The 21,813-nt window shown below is 42.1% G+C and overlaps 3 protein-coding genes across 3 annotated transcripts; 1 reads left to right on the top strand and 2 right to left on the bottom strand.

The window, feature by feature from the left end:
* Nucleotides 1–685: 685 nt before the first annotated feature.
* On the bottom strand, nucleotides 686–12,469 carry LOC6047590 (ATP-dependent RNA helicase bel). Its single transcript, XM_038260598.1, has 4 exons — nucleotides 11,854–12,469; nucleotides 3,764–4,171; nucleotides 1,846–3,700; nucleotides 686–1,772 (listed from the first exon to the last, which is right to left on the bottom strand). Exons 1-4 carry the CDS (start codon nucleotides 11,896–11,898, stop codon nucleotides 1,636–1,638), a joined length of 2,445 nt encoding a protein of 814 aa, XP_038116526.1. The 5' UTR covers nucleotides 11,899–12,469; the 3' UTR covers nucleotides 686–1,635.
* Nucleotides 12,470–15,150: 2,681 nt separating this feature from the next.
* On the top strand, nucleotides 15,151–16,605 carry LOC6047591 (RAB6A-GEF complex partner protein 2). The gene is made up of 3 exons (XM_001864595.2): nucleotides 15,151–15,345; nucleotides 15,408–15,646; nucleotides 15,712–16,605. Exons 1-3 carry the CDS (start codon nucleotides 15,218–15,220, stop codon nucleotides 16,533–16,535), a joined length of 1,191 nt encoding a protein of 396 aa, XP_001864630.2. The 5' UTR covers nucleotides 15,151–15,217; the 3' UTR covers nucleotides 16,536–16,605.
* On the bottom strand, nucleotides 16,581–17,718 carry LOC6047592 (RRP15-like protein). The gene is made up of 2 exons (XM_001864596.2): nucleotides 17,561–17,718; nucleotides 16,581–17,505 (listed from the first exon to the last, which is right to left on the bottom strand). Exons 1-2 carry the CDS (start codon nucleotides 17,595–17,597, stop codon nucleotides 16,613–16,615), a joined length of 930 nt encoding a protein of 309 aa, XP_001864631.2. The 5' UTR covers nucleotides 17,598–17,718; the 3' UTR covers nucleotides 16,581–16,612.
* Nucleotides 17,719–21,813: the final 4,095 nt, after the last annotated feature.

Below are 21,813 nucleotides of genomic sequence, written 5' to 3'. Positions count from 1 at the left end.
CCACCATTTTCTATCGTCGATATCTCAGCAAAGCAACTAATGGTCCGATTTTCAATGTTAAAATATGAAACAGTCGTGAAATTTTCCAAACATTCAATATTACGCCCTTTTGATATGTCAGTCATGATTTAAAAAAATGAAAATATAGTTTTTTGGAAAAGATCGGAAAAATTCAATTGTGTTTATATTTTAACATCGGACCTTTAGTGAAATTTTAAGATGCTTTTTCTTTATGTTCATGTAGCATTCATTCAATGGTGCTGTTCCCACAATGGAGCACCCGATTCGAGTGGTAGAAATGACAGTTCTCCCATAAGGAATACATTGTAAAAAAAAAGCAAAAACTGCTCGAATGGAAATGCTCCATTGGCTTGTTTCGTTTTGCATTTGCCTCGTTGCTGAAATTAGCCCACTCTGTGGTTTCTGCTGGTTCGACGATCAACAACTTTAGGAAGTCTTTTTTCAAGAAGAACTATTTGGTGGCTGAAAAGCGCGGCTTCCGAAAGGTTAAGGTACGGGTCAAGAGAGTGTGAAAAAAAGCCACAAGAAATCGTTCCCTCTTTTTTATTATGTTGTTCGTTGAGCTGTTTCTTGACCCATTTCCTTTGGAGCTGCGTACTGACCTCTAGAAACGATTTCGTATTTGAAGAAGTTAGGATTTCTAAAATTCGAAAATAAAAACACCTTTTTGCCTTCTTCATCAAATTGTCTATTTTTATCTGCGATTTTTTGCTGCTGCTGCTGCTGCTATGTTTGTTGTTCTTGTTGTAGATATCTTGTGTGTAAGAGTTACTGGTTACTCTATGCCGAATTTAGTAGTGAGAAAGTGCAACAATCTTTTATTCTGTTTTTGTTTATTTTTTTTTATAATTTGTTACTGCATTAAGATTACGGAATTTAGTCTTCTTGCTACATTCTGCTCTCGCCTAACTTTGATGTTTCCCGCTAAAACAGTCGCTTTCTCTGTCCTCTGCATCCGCCAGCGCGCGCGCGCTCGCTCGCTCTATCACTTCTCGCATTCATTCCGTTTAATTATTTTGTTTTTTTTCCTAATAGTACAGGTTCAGGTGTATCACCACGCCGTTACCACACAGCAGTTGTGTGTTCACAGTAAGTTTCAGTACTCAGTTCAGTGCGGTTTACATACACCTCCCGTACGCGAGTACGCGCGAGAAGTGATTCGTGTGGGGTCGCGCACAGACAACATAGCCTCTCCATTTCCGATATCCGCGTGCTTTTTTCGCCTAACGAATGGAGAAGGCGCTAAATCCTTGAAGGAGGTTCCCTACAATTTCAACACACAGGCAGGGTTTGACTGTTTGCTAAACGAGCTCCGCACAAGTTTCCGGTTGCCACGAGTTTTCTGAGTGCAACCGGCGACTTGTTTCTTCTCTGGCTAAAATGTAATATTCTGCTGTTGATGTAATCTTCATTTGCTTTTGTTTTTTTTTAATTTAAGGTGTTAATTTATTGTGGGCGTTTTCATATCAGTGTGGGTGTGTGTGTGTACTAGGTATAAGATGCTGGTTTGTTGTATGTTCTTTTCTTTATATGCGCGAGCCACCCTTCCAGACCAAGTGCTGATGGAAAGAGTCCCGCTTCCAGCAGCCCGTGCCCGTTCGGTACAACAACACCTTACTCGTTCCACCAGTCGTGGCCGCCGCCGCCGCCACCACCGCCTCCACTGTTGTTGTTGTAACTGCCTCCGTACCCGCCGGAGCTGCCACCGCCGTTACGGTAGTAACCGCCGTCGTCGCGGGATCCGCCTCCTCCTGTTTGGGTGGGATTGAAAACGAGAGCTTATTAGATAAATTTGGACGAGGTGATTTCAGCTCGTAACCGTACCGTAGCTTCCGCCTCCGCCTCCGTAGCTGCTTCGGCCAGCGCCGCCGCCACCGCCACCACCGCCTCCCGAGCGTTGATCGCGGGTGTTGTTGTTGCGGTTGCCGCCCTGCGTACGGTAATCCCTGGAGCCGAAGGATGAGCTTTGGCCGCCGTAACGCTGGTTACGTCCACCGCCGCCGCCGCGTCCGCGGCTGCCCCAGCCCCGATCGGTGGTCATGTCCTCCAGGAAGCCGGGAATTTCCTGTTGGGTTTCCGTCAGCAGCCGAACCAGCCCGGTGGCGACGTTACGGTTCTTGTCGTTGAAGAAGCTCGTGGCTGTGCCGAGATTGCCCATACGGCCGGTACGACCGATACGGTGCACGTACTCCTCGACCTCCGCCGGCAGATCAAAGTTGATGACGTGTTTGACGTTCGGGATGTCGAGGCCACGAGCGGCCACGGCCGTCGCAACCAGAACCGGGCAACGTCCCGAGCGGAAAAACTTGAGTGCCTCTTCACGCTCCTTCTGGGTACGGTCGCCGTGGATGCTGGTGACCGGATGGTTGTAGTTGTACAGGAAATCCTCGAGCGCGTCGGCGGATTTTTTAGTTTCAACAAAGATCAGCGTGAGACAGTCCTTCTCGTCACCATCGTTCTGGTCCTTGATGTTGGACAGCAGATCCAGCAGATGGGAACGCTTGTCGTTTTCCTCGACCCAGAAGATCGACTGCGTAATGTTGACGGAGGTGGAACCGACGCGACCAACGGCCAAGAAGATGTAATTGTGAAGGAAATCACTCGCCAGCTCCTGGATAGCCTTCGGGAAGGTAGCGGAGAACATGAGCGTCTGGCGCTCGCCCGTCTGCGGCATCTTGCTTTCCTCGACGATACGACGAATCTGGGGCTCGAATCCCATGTCCAGCATACGATCGGCCTCGTCCAGCACGAGGAAACGAATGTTGTCCAGGCCCACCTTGCCGCGCATAATCATGTCCTCCAGGCGACCCGGGGTGGCCACAACCAGGTGGCAACCACGGTCCAACTCGCGCATCTGCTCCTGGGTGTTGTTACCGCCGTACAGAACGCACGGACGCATACGAGAGCGATAGCAGAACTTCTTCGACTCTTCGAAGATTTGCGTGGCCAACTCACGGGTCGGGGCCAACACCAGTCCCAGCGGGTACTGCTTGCGACGGTTGAACGGACGATTCTGGGGCGGTGGAGTGACACCGTGCTTGTACATTTGATTCAAGATCGGAACCAGGAACGCGGCCGTCTTGCCGGAACCCGTCTGGGCGCAGGCCATCACGTCGCGTCCGCTCATGACGATCGGAATGGCGTACTTCTGGACCGGCGTCGGAACGTCGTAGTTCGCCAGCTTTATATTGTTCTCGATGATCTCTGTCAGCTCAATGTCATCGAAGGTGTTGATGTGGGGCGGAACGTTGTCGCCCGTCGCCTCCACGGGAATATCTTCGTACTTGCTGAAATTGATACCGGTATTACCGTGTTGGAACAGCTCGCCTTCCAGACGCTCGTCGCGCTCGGTAAGCTGCGTAAAATCAACGTCCGCTCCTCGTCCGCCGCGGTCGTTCCAGCGTCCACCCATTCCGCGGTCGTCGCGGCCTCGGCCTCCGTATCCACCGCCGCCGCCGCCGCCTCCATTGGCCGGGGGCTCCTGCCAGCGGTCATTCTGCGGCTGACGGTTATCACGAAAATCTCTGGGACCGCCCCGAGGACCGTTGTTCCAGTTACCACCACCTCGTGGTTGCTGCTGGTGCTGCTGCGGAACACCATCGTTAAACTGATCGTCACCAGGCTCGCCGACGGGTAGGCCGGCGCCATTTTCCACAAACTCCTGGGGAGGCAATTGATCCTGCAAGAGATTCAGCATTAGTTTTTCTACACACTTATCACAACTCTCCTCTGCAACCCTTACCTGGGGAGGCAGCTCCTGGTGCAGATGCTGTTGCTGCTGCTGATCCGGGTGTCCACCCCCGCCGCCGCCGCCGCCGCCGCGATTGTTGTAGCCGCCTCCTCGGTTGTAGTTATCCTTGCGATCGTTGAACCGGCCACCGCCGCCTCCGCGCCGATTATTGTAGTAATCTCCACGATCCCCACCACGGTCCGAGTAGCGTCCTCCGCCGCCGCCTCCGCCGGAATGTCCACCAGAGTAATCGCCGCCACGATGTTGGTCGTTCTCGGGACCACCACCACCGCCGCCACGGCCACTTCTCAGCTGGGGCGGAACGTAACGGCCACCGGACGTATTCTTCAAGTTGGCAGAATCTTGCGCGCTCAGCTGCTGATGCTGCTGCTGCTGCTGCTGCAAGTCCAGACCAGCAAACTGCGAAAAGGAACACAAAGAGGAACAAAACTTGAAAAATCTAGTCACGAGTACGACCTTAACATTCTGCAAAGCAAAACAAGAAGGTCAACGTACTCTGCCACGGGGGAGGGGACTCCACCACGCGAAAAGAAAAGGGGCTTTATTCGGGGTTGTTGTTTGACGAAACGGGCGATTCAATTCAAATTATGCTTTAAACTAGTGCAGATAGAGGGACGTTCAAGTGTGCACTCAACACAACGCAATCACCAATACGCGAACAAGCTGTGTGTTGAGTTGAGTTGAGCTGACTAAGCTAGAGCGCTTGTTTTACAAACCAGCGATGATGACGAATTACTGCTGACTCGGCTGGCCGCCAGAGCTTTATTACGACTCACTTGAATTACTAGCTGCTGCCTTGATTCGTCATTTGGAAGGTTAAACGAGGCGCAAAGTAATGATGTGTTGCAGGGCTTGTTCTTTTTACGATTACGAGTTGGACTTAAGCTGGTGACGATTTTTCCAAACTTTCCATCACCTTCTTAGCAAATGTTGGGAAAGCTCAGATAAAAGAAAACTTCGTGAAGAAAATGGGGGAATTGCGTGAGCGCTGCCAATCGTCGTCGTCATTATCATTTCGTGCAATTTGCAGCTCGCTCCAGCAAAGAGGGGCGGCGATCGAGTCGCATTTAATTGCGTGGCTCGTTGTGTGGGTAAATTGCACTCAATGAGGAAAAACAGAAAGACGTGGTGGAAACTTTCCCCGTCATTTTCTTTGTGTGCTTCATCTTCGCGCTGATGCACTTTTTCCTGTTTGGATTGGTTTATTTGTACCGGCTGAAGTGGTGTGCGCTTGTTATTATTGTGGCCTGCATAGTCAGCAGACGCACCGGAAGTAAAGCATTTGCCAGGCTCGAATTTTGTTTAGTTCGTGTATATGGTCTTCACCGCATTGATGACCCATTTCAGGCCACCAAGAAAACGCTTCCCTAACACGGACGTCAATTTCAAGTACCTAGAATGTTATCCATTTTGCATTAACTTTCGATTGTAACAATACCATTGTTGGATGTAGACTATTCCACAATACTAATACAGTAGTTGTTCGGTAACTGGGCGTTGTTTAACTGGGCTGCTTTTTAACTGGGCGCTCGATAACTGGGCCGCAGCCCAGTTAAAAAGCAGACAAACGTCAAAAAACCAAAACAAACCGAAATCACCGAGGGGTTAATGGATGCAAAAATCATGGCCAACAAATAAAAAAACTTTTTTCAAACTTTTATGTAATTTCAAGACACAATTAAAGAAATATGAATAGTTATCATTGTAAACAAATTTGAGTAACTTTTATTTTTATATTTCATCAAATAAATATTATGCATCGGTAGTCCCCTCGTTATTTTTCGTTCAGCCCAGTTAGCGAACAGCATTCGATGACTGGGCTACGTTCTCAGCCCAGTTACCGAACAACTACTGTAATTAATTTCTTAGTCATTCGAAAAATCGAGCCAAACATTTCATTAGGGCACAAAACCAAAAACCGCCATTCGAGAAAATCGCTTGCAAAAAGTGGACAACTTGTTTCAATTCCTATTTAAAAAAGAAGCTTGACTGATGGCATTTTAACTGACGATTCGATAAATTACATCATTATCCTGAACTCTGCTTTAATGCTTCTTAATTTTTGTTGATTTTCGCAATAAAAATCATAATTTCAAAAAAAATCGTTATTAGGCCCTTTTAGCCTTCCAACTGCTGTTCATAATGGGCCCTTTCTAAATGCAATTTCGAAGAGAATTAAAAGGGCACTAAAGCGCTGTCACCAGATTGTTGCTTTGAATGATGTTTACGGGCCCTTTTGTTTAGTTTGAAATAACGAGGAATTCAATAAAAATTTTGATTATTGGTGAAGTTTTGTGATTGAATAGTGTAGATAAGTTATGTGAAACATAAAAATTCTTCAAAAGTGTATTGAACAGCAGCCGCGGGACCGTTTTAAATATTGTTTTTTGGCGAAGTTTTTTTCTGCAGAAATGCTTGATGAAAAGTAAACCAAACTTTGTTTTGAAGTGAATTAGTGTTAAGAATGTATGAAATGTTCATTTTATAACACAAAAAGTTCCACAACTACTAAAAACTAACGAAAAACAAAAGGGCACATATTAACTTTTTTTTTTGGTTTGGAGTGAAAATTGTTATGTGCCCTTTTGTGTTTTTGATTTTTTCAATGGTAAATAGTTTGCTATCAATCTGATTCTTGGAGGGCATGTAGGGAGTGTACTTATGAATGGAATAGTGGAATAATCCCGAATGTTTACGTTTTGGTTTTGTGCCCTAATGAAATGTATGGCTCGAAATCTGCAAAAAAACAATGGACGATCGGTTTTCGACGCCAATATCCGAATTGTAGGGATCAATTTACCGTAGAGCACGCGTGACGTCCGTGAGTGGTAAAAAAGGGCTCAATTTTGTGGTAGGGGGGTTTTCAGAGCCCTTATTATGGATGTAAGCTCTCTTGGGCGCATTTGAAAGGGGATGTGCTGAACCTGAACCAGTTTCATACCAAATTTGAATTTATCCATTTTTTAAGGGGACTCGGAGTATGTTTTCACCTGATCGTGGTTTTCAAATAAAAATTCGGTTGATAATTGAAATCGTTTATTTTTCCGAAAAATTACATTTTTCGAACCCTACATCCTCCCAAATTTCCATGCATGTCGGTAATGTGGTTCTTGATTTACAACTGTTGGACGAATTTACTGTGAGAGGAAAAACCCCTAAAAAAGGTAAAAGCCAATTTTTCACCAAATTCCAAAACTGTTTCTTTGGCATTTCATCAATTTTTTTTTCTCCACGTCATAATCTAGACCATAATTGAGGTTCTAAAACAAATTTGGCCTCATTCGGATTTACCGTTCAAATTTTAGAAAATTTCAATTTTTGCCTTTCTTACTAAAGAAAGGTATAGGGTTTGCTTTTAGCTCCGACTCAAGCATCGTTATCCAATCATTTCTCGAGATATACTGCCGTTCTACGCATAATTGTCCTATGTCAGTTTTGGACGAATTTGACTTTATGACATTTTTAAGTTTAGTTTGATGTGTACTTTGAGAAAAACACATAAAATCTGATACTTTGTTCGCAAACTCATTAAAAACAACATCAAGTCTGCTTGTCCCATCGTGAAACTTCTACGCATAATTGTCCCACCAAGTTTTTTCTAACACGGAATCATCAGTTTTACTAAGCATTATGTCTTGTTTACCAGTTGTATAGCAAGATAATCACAAATAAGGGTGATAAATTGCTAACTGGGGCAATTAGGGACTCATAGGGCGAATAGGAACCCACGGGACAATTATGCGTAAAAACACAGAAATCGATCGAAAAATTTCAATCGTGTTTTTCTCAGTTCCACTTTTTTGAACATGGGACAATTATGCGTAGAACGGCAGTATATTCATTCGAAAAATCGGCAAAAAATCATGAACGATCGATTTCCGTCGCCTCGTCCACAAGTTGAGCTTCACATGCAGACGCGAGTAATGCTGGCGCGTTTAAAGTGTTGATACTAGATAACCCCCTTTTTGTACAAGTTGCCCTATCGATTGCTCGTTCATCACACATCGCCTATCATGATTGTCTATGCTAAGCTTCAGTGAACGTAAAGCGACGCAAGCAGATAATTGTTCTGAAGCCTAAAGGGTTTTTATATTTTAGTTATTCTTAAACTTCTATGGGAATATCAGAGAACTATTGAGCAATTCTCTGAGATTTCGATCATTCGATTTTTTCTGTATTTTTTAATCCGGCTGAAACTTTGTTGGTGTCTTCGGTATGCCCAAAGAAGCCCTTTTGCATTATTAGTTTGTCCAAATAATTTTCCATACAAATTTGGCAGCTATCCATACAAAAATGATGCATAAAAATTCAAAAATCTGTATCTTTTGAAGGTATTTTTTGATCGATTTGATGTCTTCGGCAAAGTTGTAGGTATGGATATGGACTACGCTGGAAAAAAATGATACACGGTAAAAAAAATGGTGATTTTTTATTTCACTTTTTGTCACTAAAACTTGATTTGCAAAAAAAAAAACACAACTTTTTTATGTTTTAGAGGACATCAAATGCCAACTTTTCAGAAACTTCCAGGATGGGCAAAAAATCTTTGACCGAGTTATGATTTTTTTAATCAATACAATTAAAAAAAAAACGAAATATCGGTCGCAAAAATTTTTCAATTTTATTTTTCGATGTAAAATTGAATTTGCAATCAAAAAGAACTTTATTGAAATTTTGATAAAGTGCACCGTTTTCAAGTTATAGCCATTTTTATATAACTTTTTCAAAAAAGACGCAGTTATTGATTTTTTTTAAAATAGTGGCCATGTTTGCCCACTTTTGAAAAAAATAATTTTGAAAAGCTGAGAAAATTCTCTATATTTTGATTTTTCGGACTTTGTTGATACGACCCTTAGTTGCTGAGATATTGCAATGCAAAGGTTTAAAAACAAGAAAATTTATGGTTTCTAAGATTCACCCAAACAACCCACCATTTTCTAATGTCGATATCTCAGCAACTGGTCCGATTTACAATGTCAAAATATGAAACATTCGTGAAATTTTCCGATCTTTTCGAAAAAAAATATTTTCATAAATTTTAAATCAAGGCTAACTAATCTAATCTAACCCTATCGCAGCCAGTCTTTCGAGGGCATCCTGGAAAATGCCTTAGGTTGATTAACGCCTAGCACTCTTCTTGTCATTATTACCATTTGCAGTGCCCCAATGCAATAAATTGCTTTGAAACATCACAAACGTTAAAACGGCCAGGCCAACTGCGTAAAGTTAACCGCAAAGATGATTCGTTGAATTGGATTGAGTTTGAACACGAATGTTCAAACAGCAATACAGTTCTGAATCTACAGGGGAGGAAGAAACGTGGGGATCCCCCGCTCACGTTCCTGTTTGTTTAGGCAATTAATCGTTGGGAGCACCATGCTAAGAAGTTTTGGTGCTCCGGGACAAAAATTTTAAATCAAGGCTAACATATCAAAACGGCGTAATAATTTTTGGTCTTTTTGAAATGTTAGTCACACATGGGCACTATTTTTAAAAAATCAATAACTGCGACTATTTTGAAAAATGTCACATAAAAATGGCTATAACTTGAAAACGGTGCACTTTATCAAAATTTTACTGAAGTACTTTTTGATTGCAATTTCAATTTTACATCGAAAAATGAAATTGAAATTTGTTTGCGACCAATATTTTGATTTTTTGAAAAAAATTGTGTTGATTAAAAAAATTATAACTCGGTCAAAGATTTTTTGCCCATTCTGGAAATTTCTGAAAATTTGGCATTTGATGTCCTCTAAAACATATCAAAAAATAGAAAAAAATAAAAATAGTGTTTTTTTGCAAATCAAGTATTAGTGACAAAAACTTAAATAAAAAATCACCAAAAAATTGTTTACCGTGTATCATTTTTTTCAGTGTAGTCCTTATCCATACCTACAACTTTGCCGAAGACACCAAATCGATCAAAAAATTCCTTCAAAAGATACAGATTTTTGAATTTTCATACATCATTTTTGTATGGACAGCTGCCAAATTTACATGGACAAACTAATGATGCAAAATGGCTTCTTTGGGCCTACCGAAGGCACCAAAAAAGTTTCAGTCGGATTAAAAAATACAAAAATTAAAATTCTAAAATAAAACGATTTCGTAGAGAATTGTTCTACTGCAAAACAAAACTATATTAAATTGACATTTTGTAACTGGCACCGTTGTTGAAATTGAAGATCGAAGCAAACCATGAACCGTTGAATAAAGACATACAATTAGTAACTCTCTATCGAGGTTTTTAAGCGAAGATGGCGTTCGAATGGTGAACGCCCGAAATGTCAAAATCACGCAGTGGTACCAACATTACGGAAAAAGTGTGCCATGGCATGACAGTCACATTTTTTCTAATAATGGTGCTACTGCGCGATTTTGATTACATTTGACTTAATAATTACAGAGGATCTTGTGTGTAAATGTTAGTGGGAGGAGAGCCGATTACCCGCGGCCTACTCGGGGTTAGTAGGGAAGGGATTAATGTTGAAGACAAGGCGTGGGAAGGGACGGGGGATTGTGTAGGGGTCTTGGTTGGCTCTGCTGGCCTTTGCTTTTGTCCTCAGCCGCAACTCGGTGTCCAGCTGCTGGGGCGTTCTTGCTTTGCTTCCGGTGCAAACCAGAAACGACGGCTTTGTGTGAAGGCGAGTTATACTAACTGAAGGAAAACTAACTGAAGAAAAACTAAATGGATATTTTGGATTCTAAGAGGAACTGATAGATCGGAAAGAGAATATCAAGGTCTAGTTGAGATAACGCGTCTCGCATCGGGATTTCTGGTGGGCTTCCTCGGGCCTTGAGGGTATCTTTCAACTTAATTCTGTGGACATGGTGATCTGGACACGCCCATGCGAGATGGTCGACGTCCTGATAACCCTGCCCACAGTCGCATAAGTTCGTGTCACTCATGTTGATACGGTAAAGATGAGCCTTGGAAGAGTAATGGTTCGACATAAGGCGGGACATCGTTCTGATGAATCCACGCGTCAAGTCCATTTCCTTGAACAAGCCTATCGCTTTGAAAAGGTTAAAATGTCTCCAAACGGTTCCGGAAGTCGCGCGGAAGGCGCAGTAGCTACGAAGCATCGGCACCACTACATCCGATATTCCCTGGAACAAGGTGTGGTGAAACTGAAGTACGTAAGCACGGACAACCAGGTTGCCGATGGAAATTCTGAGATACAAACCGACGGCGGAAATGTTCTTGAAAAACGACTTCCAAAAGTTTTTGATCGTCGATCTAGTAGGAACCACAGAGTGGGCTAATTGCAGCAATGAGGCAAATGCAAAACGTAACAAGCCAATTGTGGGAACATTGATTTTTTCTGAAAGCATGCTACATGAACATAACGAAAAAGCATCTTCATATCCCGGTTGTGACTGTGCAGAAAAAGCCAGCAGGTGCTTTATGTTCACGTACGAGGAAGGGAACTCCATAACACTCCGCTTTTACTTTTTATTCGCAAAACTATGCATATTTTACCAGCAAACAACCCTTTCCAAAGTTATGAGCTTTTTTTTTTCTTGTCCTTGCTGCATTTCTTCCGTCAACAACTAAACAAAGCAACCCAACACCGGACTTGACCTGACCCCCTTCCACGGCACCCCCCCATTCACAGCCTGCTAAGATCCTCAAGGTTGCTGCTGCTCGACATAAAGATCGCGCGCGCCTTAGCAACAGCACTAACCGCTCACCGCAGTTTATCACACAAACGACTCGTGACGCCGCCGGCCCCGTCAATGAGAGAGACACGTTTCGTTTCCACCAATATTAGTTGGGGGTGGGACGAGGAGGTAGGGAGGGTGGTTGCGGTACAATGAACTTGCTAGTTGAGCCATTTTCAAAAGTACAGCCGAGGAGCAGGCAGAGGAGGCCATCTCGGCAAACTATCGCGGCCTGCCGCGACTGGCACCACTGCCAAGTCCAGTTGGAAGCAGTGCCGCGCCGTCGTCATGGGAAGAAGAACAAGAAGATTGGAATTGTGCAACCTTTTTTTTCGCTGACTAATCCGCGGCAGAGTCCCGTGTGGGGTTTGATTTTGAGGGATCGTTTCAAGGTTCCAAGTGGGATGGACACTTACCTGCTGCTCTAGACCTGTACCATTTTGGTTAATAGCATTACTCATATTACTACCAGCGTTCGTATGGTTTTTGTCTTCTTCCTTTTCCTGTAGTAGGCTACTTTTTCTGCTAATTTCCCACGGAAAAAATCGTCCAAGATTGAAAAACACGGCAAATTCGCACGTCCCACTCTTGAGATAATGTTCAATGTCCTCTTCCGGTCAACGAGCACACACTTCCGACCGCAGATTAACACCCGTAACCGAGGTTTCTTTTTCCTTTCGCTGCTGCTGCTTCTTCTTGTCAGCTGTCTCCTTCAGCAAAACCTTCCCCTTCTTCTTCTTCTTCACGCTCCACGCACACTCTCTGGGCTTGAAACGCCGCTGCCGATGAGAAATCGAAATTTCACCACCCTACTTTTGCTTCCGAGAGCCGAGACTTTCGCGGCGGCCACTGGGCAAAGAACCACTTCCGGTTGGGTGCTTCCGAAACACGCGCGATGCGCAGCAACTCCGTGCGTACCGTTAGGTGTGTGGATATTCCACGAATATTCAAAAAACTGCAATGACGAAAATTCGTCCAACACTCTCTGTCCGCTGTTCTCCAAAGGACTGCCGGAGTTCTTCTTTGTTGGCAGCGCGCGGCGGTTTCGTGTGTTTCGGTTTGGCTTGGAAAGGTTGGCAGCGCTGACACGCACACACATTCAGGGCCAGAGGAACGTGGTGGAAAAGTGTGGACCAAAGTGGTGAATTTCCAAAAGGTGTGGGAGAGGTGCACTGAGAATCAGAATTACATATTGTTCAGGTCACTTTTACACATTTGTATGGGATTTTTTCGGTTTAACTCAGGGGGATGCTAAAGGCCGCCATCTTGGGTGATTGAGTTTAATAACGCGCGCAAAGTGCGCACAGTGAAAACATTTTTTTTAAATTATAGTTCATTTTTTGTTATAAGAATTACTGAGGTAAAAGTCAAATTACACAGTAGTTACGCATGCATGCATGCTGTTGATAAGGGAAACATCATTTGATCGTTGAAGCGTGTGACCGGTTGTGCTGATGGGATATTATGGTCCTGTTCAGCAACGGAGAAGGACAACCATGGGTGGTCTCTCATGCTCATGCTCATGCTCAAATCCAGATAACACAGATCTGTGTGAAATTTGACACAGATTGCCCAAAACCAGGAATACACAGAATCTGTGTAGAAGCCTTGTACACAGAACTGTGTACAGCCGTTGTCTGTCAAATCTGTGTAATTTTGAAATAGCAATCTGTGTAAAATTTTACACATACACTCTAACCCCGATGGTTTGACACCAACTGTTGTCAAACGAACGGGGCCATTTTTGCCTTCCTCACCTCACTGAGGCAAGGCTATAAAATCACTCAAAAATTGAACTTTTTAAATAAGCCTCCCAGAAATACCTTTACGTATACATATCGACTCAGAATCAAATTCTGAGCAAAATTAAATTTCATCCGGCTTGGTGCAGTACTTTAAAAGATATGTTCGAAAAACTGTTTTGGTTGATACTAAAAAGGGTCATTATTTACATAATTTGAAAGCTCCGGCGGATAGCTGTCGGAACTTTACGCTCAGTGCACGCACACAAACACTGCAGTGCTTTCAAGGTTCATTAAATTTATCATACCTAGATGGCAGCACTCAGATGTATAGTGTCTTTACTAAGTAAGCGTTAGCCAAAGCTTTCGTAGTGTGTGGTTGCACGGCTTTTAGGAGGAAGGCAGCAACCACCTTCCGGTGGATTAAGTAACGTTTTTAGTTTGACACCCCTTTTACACGGAGTTCACACACACATACACTACCAAACATTTGTTTTGTGCGTGAGCGCCATGTAAAAAGTGACAGTTCGTCACTTTTTAGTTTGACTTTGACCCGGATTTATCATTACAGTTCGTGGTCGATTAAATGCAGAGTCTCGGCCCGAAACTTCAAACACGAACAAAAGCAGCGAACCGAAGATTGGCAATGACGTTTTGGAATCTTGACAGTTTGGAACGGATGAATTACCCCATTATCGGTTTCCCGCATGGGTGATGTGGAAATTGGGTCCTAAAATGAAGCTTAGATTGCTGATATTATTGTTCACAGCGATAAAGCTTATTTTTCTGAGTACAATGACCCTTTGTACGACCATAAAGAGCTTAAAATGGATTTTCAAATCAATTTTGAAAAATTAACCTCGCGGTCCTTCTTGACAGAAAAGCTCCTACTTGACAGCTCGTTCCAAGGGGACCATAGTTGATCTATCGAAAAAATGTTGTCTTGTCAAAAAAAAATGTTGCATTAAAATGAAAAAAAGTTATCAGAAATGGTTTTTAATCGTGTTTTTAACCGTTGTACATAAAAATTGGCATAGGGCTTTAGTACCCAATTGTTGCACATGGTTGAAGTTAGGAATTTTGCAACTTATTTTAATTTATGCTAAATTTCAAAATTTAAACACGAATCTACAGCGAATCGATGTGAAAACTAAAGATACACTAAAGGAACGATGATTTGATGTGCATTCTTTATCAGAATCGCGATAAAAGAGGTTTAAATTGAAAATAGTAATAAAACAAATTCTGGTCTAAAATGTCACGAAATTTTGTATGTTTTGTAAGACTTAATGTTATTACACAATAGTTATAGATTTTTTACAAAAAAAGTTTTTTTTTCGGTTCGTCCACAAACAATCTCATGTTTGTAAACGAACGACGCCATATTGCCAATGTTGTTCGGTAGCTCATATCAGGCCATCACCGGGGCCCTGGTGAAAAGTAAGTGAACTAAAAATCCATTTTAAACTCTTTGTGTTTGCTTTGTGTTCGTTCAAAGGGTCATATTACTCAGAAAAATAAGCTTTATCGTTGTGAACAATAATATCAGCAATCTAAGCTTAATTTTGGAACCCAATTGAATTATGCCATTTTAAATCTGCTTTTAAAAATTCAAAAGTTTCTTCGTCGTTGGTTTCTTCTATAGAGCTTTATGACGTTTCGCGTACGCACACTAGCGCACTATTTGATTTTGCTGGCTGACAAAAATTAACCTCACTTTATTTTCGTGTACGTACACGCAGCGCTGGTCTTGCTAGCTCGCCTTTGGTTTAACTTACCGGCTCACATCTCTGTTCAATTTCACGATAGGATCTTTTTCACCAAAGCAAAATTTTGAGTCCAAGCGCTCCATCTCAAATTTGCGTGGCTTCCTTGGTGGCTTCCGAAATTTTGATTTCAAGTAAAGTTAGTTACCCATGCCTCATCGTGTACTGATGACAGGTCTTCAATTTCATTTTTGTTGTTGTACGCGTCATCAAAACAAAAAGTGATAAAATTAGTTTTTTGTTGGAAGTCTGCACCTGCAGCTAAATTAAAAATGATCGAAATAACAGCAAAATTAATCCGTGACCAAAGTGCCGTTTTTCTGTGCGGCGAAGTGGTCGAGTGCTTGATAACGTTCACGAACCCCACCCTTCCGGAGCACCGAATATCGCAGAGCAACTGGTGAGAAGTGGTTTCTCTTATTTAATTTGAAGAAATTTTTATAAATATCTCGATTTTTTTAGTGACATCCTGGAAAATCTAGCCTGGGCCACGGTGCAGATCCACTGCTACTGCAACTCCACCATTCAGGAACGCGGTGGATCGTCGGTTCCGGTGGACGCGCCCAGCTCGATCGTCAAGAACGTCAGCGGATCGACGTCGCTAGATGCCAGCAATCAGCTGAAGGGCGAGGTTCTCAAGTCGACCGAGCCGAAAATTCTGTTCTGCGATCTGCGCCTTTCGCCGGGCGAGATGCGGCAATGTACGTGGCGGCGGGTTGGGTTTTGCGTGGGAAAAGGTTTTTGATTTGGTTCTTTCTCGTTTTAGTCATGTTCCGGGAGACCTTATCGGTGAACACTCCGCCAACGTATCGTGGCGTGATGGTCAAGTATTACTACAAAATTACGGTGGCCACGCAGAGGGTTGGGTCGACCGTGCAGGCATTACACATTCCGATTCGGGTGCTTCCGTTGCCTCCGGTCAATTGCAGCGACGAAGCGGTTACGCTGAACGATGAATCTAATGAAGATCTTGCCCCGAACAATCCTTTCCTGGAGAAGAAGAAAGCCCCGTCGAAGATTGAGTACGCGCTGCATTATCTGCAGAACATTACCGCGCGTAGAAGACCAAACTTTTATCTCATTTCGAACAAACGTGGCAAAGTGGGTCGATTCTGTCTGTTCAAACCGATCTACAAACTGGGCGAAGACATTGTCGGCACGCTGGACTTTAGCTGCGGCACGGTTCGGTGCGTACAACTGTCGGTCACGCTGCAGTGCGAGGAAATTGTCCGCAAGAGGGCAACGGAATCGACTTCGGACGCGCCAATTGGTCGAATAACGAACTTCACCAAGCACCACGAGGTGTGTCTTGGGCTGCTCCAGACGCAGATGATTCTGCCGATTCCGCTGTACGTCAGTCCCACCTTCCAGACGGACCTGGTGGACGTGAGGTGGCGGCTGCACTTCCAGTTCGTAACCAGCACCAACGACGAGCTGAACATGGAAATTGACCGGGACACGCTCGAGTGGCACGCCCCGACCGACATTAGCATCGAAACGATGATCTGGAACTTGCCCGTGACGCTGTACCCGACGGCACCGGTTCAGATCCCACAAGCCAGCGGACTGTACACACTGAACATCAAGTAGAGGGAGGAAGGGACAATTTGTTTAATACGTACTAAATTATGCATGTTCAATAAACTAATGTTACAAACAATCTTTATTTAATCCGAATCTGAGCTCTCTCCACCCATGTTGCCCTCAAGGTTCCCCCCTTTGTCGCTTTCCTCGTCTTGCTCCTTATCCCAACCGGATTTCTTCCCCGACAAAAAGTCCGCCCTCAACGCGCCCCACGTAGACTTGGGTTCGTCGTCTCCATCACTAGCTCCCGATTCCTCCTCCGACTTCACCTCGTCCTTCATGTCCTCCTCCTTCTTAACCAAATTGTCCACCAGCTCCGACTTGGCCCGCGGTCCGTTCATAAGCGCGTTCAGGAACTCCTTCTTGCTCAAATTCTTGAGCACCTTTTCCCTTTTGTACTCCAGCTTGCCAGCGTCGGCCAACTTTTGGTTCACGTCCTTTTGCTGCTGCCGTACCGCGTTGAACAGCTGAACCGTTCCCTTGGTGGCAATCTTCTTCAACGCTCGCTCCCGCTCATAATCCCCTATCGATGGCCGCACCCGCAGCCCCAAAATATCCTTCAGTCGTTCCTTCTTGATCAGCGCCTTTTGTCGCAGCAACTCCCGGGCAATCTCCACATCCGCCGGCTTCTCCTCCTTCACATCTTCCTGTTTCGCCGTCGTTCCCACCTCCTCCCCAACGACCTCAAACTGATAACTCGGTTTCGGCTCTTTTCGTTTGCGCTCCAAGTCCACTTCCTTCGTGGCTTTGGACAAAATCTTGGCGTCGCCACCTTTCCGCAAATATTTTGCCATCGTGAGGGCCCACTTGGATGCCGTCGCTTCCTGGTCATTTTCCGCGCCGTCGTCGTCGTCGTCGTATTCATCCGCGGACATTGGAAACTCCTCGTCGGACAGGTGCTGATCGTCGTCGTCGTCTTCCATCCCATTTGCTGAAAGTTCGCTTTCGCTGTCCGTTTCCACGGGGGCGACAGCGACTAGAAAGGAGCAATGATTACATTTTCAACCAACTTGAGGTTACGATATTCTTACCTTTCGCCTTTTTAGCTACTTTTACGCCTGCGACCATGGTTGAAGAGTGTTTTATATCCGGAAAAAAGTTTCAACTCGGTGCAATTTCTTGTATCGACTTCACACGTGCTTGGAACACCGCCGCTTGATGTAAACATTTACCAACAACACGCTGAGAATGCTTTAGGTAGATTTTTAATAAATTTCAAGTCGAAACGTCATGCACGATTTTACACACGTTCATTGGGAACTAGTGTAAAACTTACATTGTTTTACCTGGCCGATATTTTTCACCAGCAATCTACACGCTCGTTCGGAATAATCCTTATTCGGGGTTATTTTCATTGAAATGTCGGATCATGAAAGTTTTTCAAAAGTACACAATAGTAATATTTGTGTTAATCATTCCATAAATTGGAGTAAGGGCTCGAACCTTACTTGTTTGAAGAAAAGGGAGAAAATCGAAAACAATGCACGGTGAAGCAAATATAGTATTAAACAAATTTTAAAGAATCAATACACTCAACCTTCGATCGTTGGTCACTTTTTCGTTTGACACTTTTTTAGTTTGTATTTACCCCGTTGGTTGGTCAAAGTCAAACTAAAAAGTGACGAACTGTCACTTTTTACACGGCGCTCACGCACACTATCTTAACAAACGTTTGGTAGTGTTTGTGAACTTCGTGTAAAGGGGTGTCAAACTAAAAAGTGACCCCATTCGTTTGACAACAGTTGGTGTCAAACCATCAGGGTTTGAGTATAGTAAAAGAAAGAGAGTATAATAATTTATGGAGTAGAATAAACAATAGTTAATAAATAGAGGTAACAAACAGGCTTAGACAGGGCAGATGAATATTTATTAAAACAGATAAATAAAGAAAAGGAACATGATAAACAAAATTGACATCGCTGCCAAATTATGGGAACACAGTTAAGAAAACAGACAGTTTGTTACAACAGCATTAAAAGAGTGGAAAAGCGTTAAGAGATAAGAGAATTAAAAAAGTAAAATCAAAATCAAAGGAAGAATAATTAACAGAAGCCGTGTTAGAAAATGTTACATGTAACAAAATAAACAGAAGATAGGTGGTACACTCTTACCAAAAATCATGATTTTTTGAGTTCCAAATCCCACTTTTCATACGATTTTTTGAGTTCAAGTACTACAACCATAAAAATGGTTATATGGGTGTGTACATGTATTGAGGACAATTTACAGGGAAAATGAGAAATTATTCAAATAGATAAATAAAGAAAAGGCACATGATAAACAAAATTGACATCGCTGCCAAATTAAGGGAAAGCAGACAGTTTGTTACAGCAGCATCAATTGGTAAAATAGAGTGGAAAAGCGTTGAGAAATAAGAGAATCAAATAAGTAAAATCGAAATCAAACGGAGGATAGTAAGCAGAAGCCGCGTTAGAAAATCAGTGAAACAAAATAAACAGAAGATAGGTGGTAGCTGAGAATGGAGAGAAGAGAAACCCCGTTGTACATCCACAGCAGTTGACTCAACATACTGCGAATTAAAACAATACCGTCTACAATCACAAATTACTTCCCTTTCCCACATTGACGCGCCCCTTTCTTCTAGCCGTCTCTACTCTGACCCTCGCTGGTCAAAGGTTTACGAGTCGTTTCCACAGGCAACCAGCTAGGTTACACCTTGTCATCATGATGACCAAACCAAGACAACGTGGAGGTAAGAAAATAGGACACTTGCAGAGAACCAGATCCATACTGTTTTGACCAAAATGATCTAACAGCACTTCCGGGATGTTCCTCGCCTGAGCGTCAAATTTGGCAGAAAATCACACTTCCCCATCTGAGGGAAGGCGGGAGGGAGCAGATGGAAATCTAACCTCGACGAATCAAACGCAAAAAAATGGTTTACCTTTGAGGTCGTAGATGGAGTCTTTCATTTTTGGGGCAATGAATTTCAAGGCTAATTCTGAATTCAGGGTCCAGAAATAGTAAATTGTAATGAAAAATTAATCACTATATCTCGGATTAGTTTTCAAAAAGCCGTAAGAGCCAATGGTAAACAAAGCCTTTTTTGCCTCGATTTTCGACCTGCTTACGGAAAACCAATTTCAAAAATGCTTAAGATTGTTCATCTACACGTCTTTCAAGTGCCCCAAACTAAAAATAATTGAAATTTTGTTGCACTGTGGCTCTTATGGCTTTTTGAAAACTCACCCGAGATATGTGAAACACTTCTACAAACAGCACAAAAAAACCGTTTTTTATTGAAACATTTTAAATCAAAATTTGATTTTTTTTTTTTTTTTTAAAAAGATAGCCGCCAAATGGCTGATTGGGAATGATGCCGTTCAGAGCAACTCCAGAAATGTTGTATTCGATATTCGATACAAAAATACTGAATAATCAGGCAAGCAATATGTAATAATAGGGTGTAATATCGTTGTATGGAAAAAAATAAAGTTGTTCAAATCTGGTGAGCACAGCAACTTTTCAGTTCCTTTTGGGGTCCTTAACAACTCCCCAAAGTTTGAGAACGATTGGTTCAGCCCTCACATTGCGCAAAGCGATTCAATTTTCCATATAAATTTGTATTGGAAACCCATTTTTTTGGATTTTGATATTTAAAAAATCCACGTTTCACGCTGTATCAAACCCGGACTCATATTCGGTTGCTCTGGAATGTGCTCTACAACTTTCCCGAATAGAGTATGGTGCTTACTTGCTCCTATAAAAAGATACAGCGTGTTAAAAACTCGTCTAAAATCTTTTTTTTTTGCTCGAAAATCACGTTTTAGACGAGTTTTGAGGACGCTGTATCTTCTTTTAGGAGCAAGTTAGCACTTTCCAGAGCATCCGAATTTGAGTGGATTTTTTAAATATCAAAATCCAAAAAAATGGTTTTCCCCATACAAATTTATATGGAAAATTGAATCGCTTTGCGCAATGTGAGAACTGAACGAATCGTTCTCAAACTTTGGGGAGTTGTTAAGGAACCCAAAAGGAACTGAAAAATTGCTGTGCTGGAAAATCGATTTTGTTATTACACCCTAATGTAATAATAATTTAATTCTCTGGATTTTTTAAATTATGGATTCTAAAGTGTAGAAATTCAAAAGTACAATTATTGAGGAACCCAAAAAAATTAAAAATTCAGGAATGCAAGAATTTTAAATTGAAAGATTTGAAAATTTTATGAATTAGCAAATTTTACAAATCAATAATTCAGGAATTTATGAATTTACAAATTCTAAAATCAGACATTCAAAACCATAAAAATGCATTTTTGGATTTCTTGATTATTGAATAAATAAAATTAAAAATCGAGAATATAACAAATATAAATTTGAAAATAAACAATCTTCAACATTTAAAAATGTCATGGTTTAAAACTTCCGGAATTTAAAAAAAAAAACAAAATTTTAATGATTCAAAAACTTGAAAGCTCTATGGGTCATTCGCCCCCGAATACTTAAAGAATCATAACAACTTTGAAAATTCAAACAGCATTTTTTTTAATCTAAACTTTAAAAATGTATATTGAAAATTAATCACCAAACCATCGGGTGCCACAAAAATTGATTTGTTTGCATCAGAAATTTGAATTCTCTTTCTCGCAAAAGTTGTTTATTATGCGACTTCAACGACAAAAAGTGACCCCTCAACCTGAACCGATTAGGCCCAAAATTGGCACAGTTACGTATTATTGCCTAAAGATTAGAGGCAGAGGGTATCTCTTGATTTTCCAAAGTTTTTAATTTATCTTGTCACCCTACTGACCACCGATGTCAGAAAACATATTTTGCAAGGAAGGCTTTAGCTCGAGGCTCGTTTTTTTTTTGCATCAGGACACATTGGCAGTGATTTATTAGTTTTTGAGTTAAATGATAATTTTAGCACGAAGGTTTTCGTGAAGAAATAAAAAAAAATCAAAATTTCAAAACTCAATGTGATTCAGATTTACAAATTTCAAAATATAAAAACATAAAAACAAGGCTGCAATTCAACTATTTTAGAAGCTTAGAAATTTAAAAACACAAACATCTAAAAAATTGAAAATAAAAAGAAATTTTATTAAATTCAGGAATAAAAAAATTAAACAAGTATTTAAAACACAAAATAGCACACCATTTTGTTTGCCGGTCGGTACAAAATTTGTCCTCAACCTTTTTGTTTTTCTTTTTTTTTTATTCAATTTATATTTATATTCAGATTTTGTGAGGTTATCCCAAATTGCGGAACATCAAAAGGATTTGTTTCGGATAATAAAATTAAATTAAACCAGAGACAA

This window comes from Culex quinquefasciatus, chromosome 3 (assembly GCF_015732765.1).
Source record: "Culex quinquefasciatus strain JHB chromosome 3, VPISU_Cqui_1.0_pri_paternal, whole genome shotgun sequence".
In the NCBI taxonomy this organism is placed as follows: domain Eukaryota; kingdom Metazoa; phylum Arthropoda; class Insecta; order Diptera; family Culicidae; genus Culex; species Culex quinquefasciatus.
This window is presented reverse-complemented; position numbering and strand designations above follow the sequence as displayed.

Excerpts from the sequence above, each read along its gene's own strand:
- LOC6047591 (XM_001864595.2), top strand. The coding sequence starts at position 15,218 with ATGATCGAAATAACAGCAAAATTAATCCGTGACCAAAGTGCCGTTTTT. Across the intron at positions 15,346-15,407 it reads CGAATATCGCAGAGCAACTG|TGACATCCTGGAAAATCTAG; the intron begins GTGAGAAGTGGT and ends CGATTTTTTTAG. Across the intron at positions 15,647-15,711 it reads GCCGGGCGAGATGCGGCAAT|TCATGTTCCGGGAGACCTTA; the intron begins GTACGTGGCGGC and ends TTCTCGTTTTAG.
- LOC6047592 (XM_001864596.2), bottom strand. The coding sequence starts at position 17,597 with ATGGTCGCAGGCGTAAAAGTAGCTAAAAAGGCGAAAG. Across the intron at positions 17,506-17,560 it reads AGTAGCTAAAAAGGCGAAAG|TCGCTGTCGCCCCCGTGGAA; the intron begins GTAAGAATATCG and ends GCTCCTTTCTAG.
- LOC6047590 (XM_038260598.1), bottom strand. The coding sequence starts at position 11,898 with ATGAGTAATGCTATTAACCAAAATGGTACAGGTCTAGAGCAGCAG. Across the intron at positions 4,172-11,853 it reads GTACAGGTCTAGAGCAGCAG|TTTGCTGGTCTGGACTTGCA; the intron begins GTAAGTGTCCAT and ends TCCTTTTCGCAG. Across the intron at positions 1,773-1,845 it reads AGGCGGAGGCGGAAGCTACG|GAGGAGGCGGATCCCGCGAC; the intron begins GTACGGTTACGA and ends CCACCCAAACAG.